General features: G+C 40.3%; 1 protein-coding gene across 1 annotated transcript in view; it reads left to right on the top strand.

Annotated features, from left to right (window-relative positions):
• Nucleotides 1-4,928, top strand: part of Ppp4r1 (protein phosphatase 4 regulatory subunit 1) — a 56,211-nt gene that overhangs the window by 23,095 nt on the left and 28,188 nt on the right. The window contains exons 4-5 of the mRNA XM_005361328.3: nt 2,494-2,636; nt 3,186-3,332. Of these exons, the coding sequence (XP_005361385.3) occupies nt 2,494-2,636; nt 3,186-3,332 (290 nt within the window). The remainder of the gene's footprint in view (nt 1-2,493; nt 2,637-3,185; nt 3,333-4,928) is intronic.

The following is a 4,928-nucleotide window of genomic DNA, read 5'->3' as shown; positions in this document are numbered from 1 at the left end:
TCAGATACATAGTATGCCTGTGCTGTATATATGGTGTATTAATAGTCAGATACATAGTATGTTTGTGCTGTATGTATAGTTTATTACTAATCAGATACATGGTATGCCTTTGCTGTGTGTATGGTTTATTACTAATCAGATACATGGTATGCCTGTGCTGTGTATGGTTTATTACTAATCAGATACATAGTATGCTTTGCTGCACCTTCCTTACTGCTTGCAGCTTCAGGCTACTGATACTGTTGTTAGCAGCGGGGCAGTCATGTGGAACCACAAGCACAAATATTTTTGTGGGTGCATGCTCAGAAAGGAGTCACAAGGTTATAGGATATGCAGAGATTATTATCCGTGACAGATCTGCTATTGCAGAGGCCATTCTCACAAGCAGTGTGTGTGAGTTCCTGTGATAAACATCTTCAGACACTTTAGACATTACCACAGAGGCACGGATGGGTCTGTCGTGGTGTGGTGTTGTGGAGCTAATGTAGGCTTCTCCAGTGACCTGTGAAATGAGCATGCTTATTGGCTCTTGGACATCTTCATTTTTTAAAATATTTGTTCTGATCTCTCCCTTTTAAATTGCCAGTTTTTTTTCCTTAGAGTTTTTTTCACAAGGAGTCTTCACGAGCGAGCCTGCCATGGTTGATGCTCTTCTCTACCGTGTCTGTGCACTTGTATACTAGAGTCTCTGGCACGGCTTTGTTCTCTTCTGCTCCGTCCCACCACATAGCTCTGGCTGTCCTGGGATGTGCTATGTAGACTCAACTGTCCCTAAACTCTCAGAGGTCACCTACTAAATCTGCTCAGATTAAGGGTGTGTACCACCAGGCCCATCTAGGATTCTTTTCTTTTACAGGCAATATTGTTTGTATCGTCTTTGAGAAATTTCTCCACCACAAAGTCTTAACTATTTTCATGTATTATCTAATGTAAACCCTTAATTGTTTTTGCTTTTGACATTCATCTTTATAGTCCACATATAACTTTTAAAAATTGACAAAGGGTGTGTGTGTGTGTATGTGTCTGTGTGTGTGTGTGTGTGAAGAGATCTGGTCAGTTGTCCTCATTAACTTAGACCATGAGACCCAAAATGGACAAGTTCAACAGAACTGCCATATACGGGCTGTCCATGCATGCTTCAGCATTGCCAGGGCATAAATTTCATTCATTCATTCATGTTACAGGATGAATATTCCTAGAACTATTTCTTACATATTTTTAAACATGATTCTAGATTTATTTCTTAAGGGTATGTGAGTGTGTGTTTGCCTGAGTGTGCGTATGTGCATCGTGTGTGCAGGAGCCCACAGATGTCAGAAGAAGCTGTCAGATCCCCTGAAACTAGAGTTACAGGCAGTTGTGAGCCACCATGTGAGTGCTGGGAAGCAACCCAGGTCCTCTGCAAAAGCAGTAAGCACTCTTTGCTGCTGAACCGTCTCTCCATCCTTTCTGTGGGCTTTACTGGAAAGGCTTTCTCCTTCCCTCCTGTAATAACTGACTTATCTCTGTGTGCATGATCTCTCGAGTTTACTTCTGCTCCCTTTGTCTGTTTGCCTAAGCATAGCTCTAAAGAAAAGAAAGTTTCTGATTTCTTTCTTAACTGAAATTGCGTCTGTGACTCCTTTAACTTTACAAATATGTGGGAGCAATTAACTCATTGTTAACTTCATAAATGGAGTCTGTGAAGGGAAGTGTAAACCTCTATGTGTTTTAAAATTTGAGTTTTATTCAAGAGAAGTCCTCTCACATTACAAAATATAATAAAACTCTAAATGTGGTTTGTTGCTAGGATCCTTGCATTTTTAACTGAAGGCTAGATGAACTTCTTTTGAGTATGGAGTCCACTAGAGCACCGTCACCTCAGGTCTATGTGATTGAGGCCGTGATCCTCGGGTCTCCTGCGATGGCGGTCACTGTCTCTTTCAGCCACATGCTTGTTCTCAAGTTTGCGATTTGTTTCTTACATCCCTTCATCAGTGACAGGAATATATTTGACTGTTAATACTTTTTCCTAGGCTGTTTTACCTTTTTACTAATGTGATACCTGTTGTCTATAATGATGTTTTTGTACAGTAAAATTAGTTGTTTTAGGTCTAGTTATAAATCTTTCATAGATGGCACTAAGAGGAGGAGCCAGTGGTCCTTATAACTGGTCCTAGGAGGTTCTTAAAGTCTCTGATAGTATTGACATAGTTTACAAATACTTTCTTGCCATATAAGTGATAGAAATACCAAGTAAGGTATTTAACCCCCAGCTCAGTGTGACTCATTGTAAGGCTTGGTAAATGTACTCATTCATTACCCAGTGCGCATTGGGACTGAAAGGAGGATGATTGGGAGTGATGATGTCCTCCTTTGATGTAAGGAAAGAACTGCAGGGTTAAAGAGCGTGATCAGTTCTTACCGTGCTGGTTCCTAAGTCACCTCCAGCCCAGACAGAGCAGTTGTCTCCATGAAAGGATGTGTTTGTTCATGTTGCTATTATTTCAATAGAACCAACTGTGAGAGCAGAGCTGATGGAACAAGTGCCACATATTGCACTGTTTTGTCAAGAGAACCGGCCTTCGATACCATATGCTTTTTCCAAATACTTACTACCAATTGTGGTTAGATATCTCGCAGATCAGAATAACCAGGTAAGAGTCTCATTTACTTGTTCTTAAAGGAACTTTCTGTAGCATAATATATGCAGAATGGCCTAACCCTAAGTGATATGGAATATTTTTTAGGGTCTAACTTTATGATTGTGTTTTCTAGAAGTGACTACTTGTCTTAGATTAAGGCATGCTTGTTAGAGCCCCCAGTGCTATCATAAAGGGTGCCGTTTACCAGTCTTCCCAGTGCCCTCAGTGTCCCTGTTTGCCAAGCTCTGTCTCTATAAGAATTGAAGGGAATACCCACAAATGTCTACTAACTAGGTTTTGTAAGTTATGGAATTCTACATTGTGTTTAGAAGCATTTACCTTTACAAAAATTATGTTGTAGAGTTTCTTTGTTTGGTTTGTCTTGGTATTTTGAATCAGGGTTTCTCTGTATAGTCCTGGCTGTCCTAGAACTCGGAGACCCACCTGCCTCTGCCTCCCTAGTGCTGCGACTAAAGGCGTGCTCCACCACTGCCAGGCTGTTGTAAACTTTTATGAAGTCATGTCTGTGACTTGTTTATACTATGGGGTTTCTCTTGGCAGGTGAGGAAAACCAGTCAGGCAGCTTTGCTGGCTCTGTTGGAGCAGGAGCTGATTGAGCGATTTGATGTGGAGACCAAGGTGTGCCCTGTTCTCATAGAGTTGACTGCTCCAGATAGCAATGATGACGTGAAGACAGAGGCTGTGGCTGTAAGTCTATCTCTTCATTTAGGCAAACCTAGAGTAAGGCTTGAAAACTTAGTAATAGATGTTGTCGTTCAGATCTGTGGTTCCTGTTAGCAAGATAGAAAAGTCCTAAATTAAACTAGGGCTTTATTCACATTTCATTGGTTACTTGCCATTGTTCTTATACCTATAACGCTGGTCTTTTGTTGATATAAAAAAATTGTAACAAGTTGCCAGTGTTCCCACGTCATTCATGAGAACAGAAATGATCTCTAGTTTCCCTTGAAGAATTCCCTTTTCGTTATTTTTTACAGACTCACTATCAATTAATAATCAGTTTAGGTGCTTTTTTTCTTGGTATTATTTTTATTGTTGTGAAACTCAGAAAATTAATCATTTAAAGTATAGTGTTTCATTCATTTTAGTACAATCACAATATACGGTCATCGCCCATACCTAGCTCCAAAACACTTGCTTTTAATTTCAGAAATTCCTCAGTAAATAAAATCAGTTTAGGCATAATGCTGGTTATAGTAAGGAGAACCTAGCCTAGAAACGTGCTCTATTGTTCAGCACTGGTAAGAATCCTATGGTTTCCCCACCCACATCTGCTTTACGTTTGTTTTAGGAAAACAATAATTCTAATATGTTGCCTAGACCAGTGAGCAGACTGGACTTCAGATCTTCAGCTGTGCTTCTGGAAACACAAAGCTGGCTGTGCGAGTTGGGGGTTGTAGGTTCTGCTGCAGTCAGGTGAAGCTGGGGTTGGTAGGGATCACGTTGAACCTTCAGGTCAGTTAGGGAGCATTGCCAGCCTAACAACCCGTGAACATGACAGAACTTGAAACTTATTTAAGTATTTGGTTATACTAAAGTTATGTTTGTAATTTTTAATAGAAAGATCATACTTTCTGTTAGATTTCATATTTTAACGTTGTAAATGATGTGTTCTTAAAACTTTCTAGGTCATTGATATTTTATAGAACTATAATCCCTTTTTAGTCTGATGTAGATATCCTGCAACTTTTTTTTTCTCAAGACACGGTTTCTCTGTGTGGCCCTAGCTGTCCTGGAGCTATCTCTGTAGACCAGGCTGGCCTCAAATTCAGAGATCCACCTGCCTCTGCCTCCCAAGAGCAGGGATCAAAGGTGTGCACCACCACCACCCAGTGATATCCTACAACTTTCTTAAATCTGTTTATTTATTCTGGTGACTTCTTTGTAGACTGATTGGAGTTTTCTTTGCAATCAATCTTGCCATACTTGACTAAAGAGTTTCTTTTCGATCTTTGTGCCTTCCACTTCTTGTTGTCAATTTGCACAGTCTGGGACTAGATGTATTTGGAAAATGCCAACGGGCATCACGTTTCCTTCTGTGCTAAATTAGTAGGAGCTAATTTTCAGTAAAGGTAACTCTTGCTTCATGCACTATTAGCTGAAAAAAATATGTGTATTAGGACTGTGTCCTGAGTCCAGACTCTGCAGAGGCTTCAGTGAACTCCATTCTGTGTCGACAGTGTCTGCTGTGGAGCTTTTCCTCAGTCCTCTTCTTAGACACAAGCGCGCCTTTCTACAGGCTACTCTTTTTATTGGTGGTGGTGGCCTTTGTTTTTTTTTTTT

Source organism: Microtus ochrogaster, linkage group LG4, assembly GCF_000317375.1.
Source record: "Microtus ochrogaster isolate Prairie Vole_2 linkage group LG4, MicOch1.0, whole genome shotgun sequence".
NCBI classification, from domain to species: Eukaryota; Metazoa; Chordata; class Mammalia; order Rodentia; family Cricetidae; genus Microtus; species Microtus ochrogaster.
Note: the sequence above shows the minus strand (reverse complement) of the source record. Positions and strands in the feature narration are given on the sequence as shown.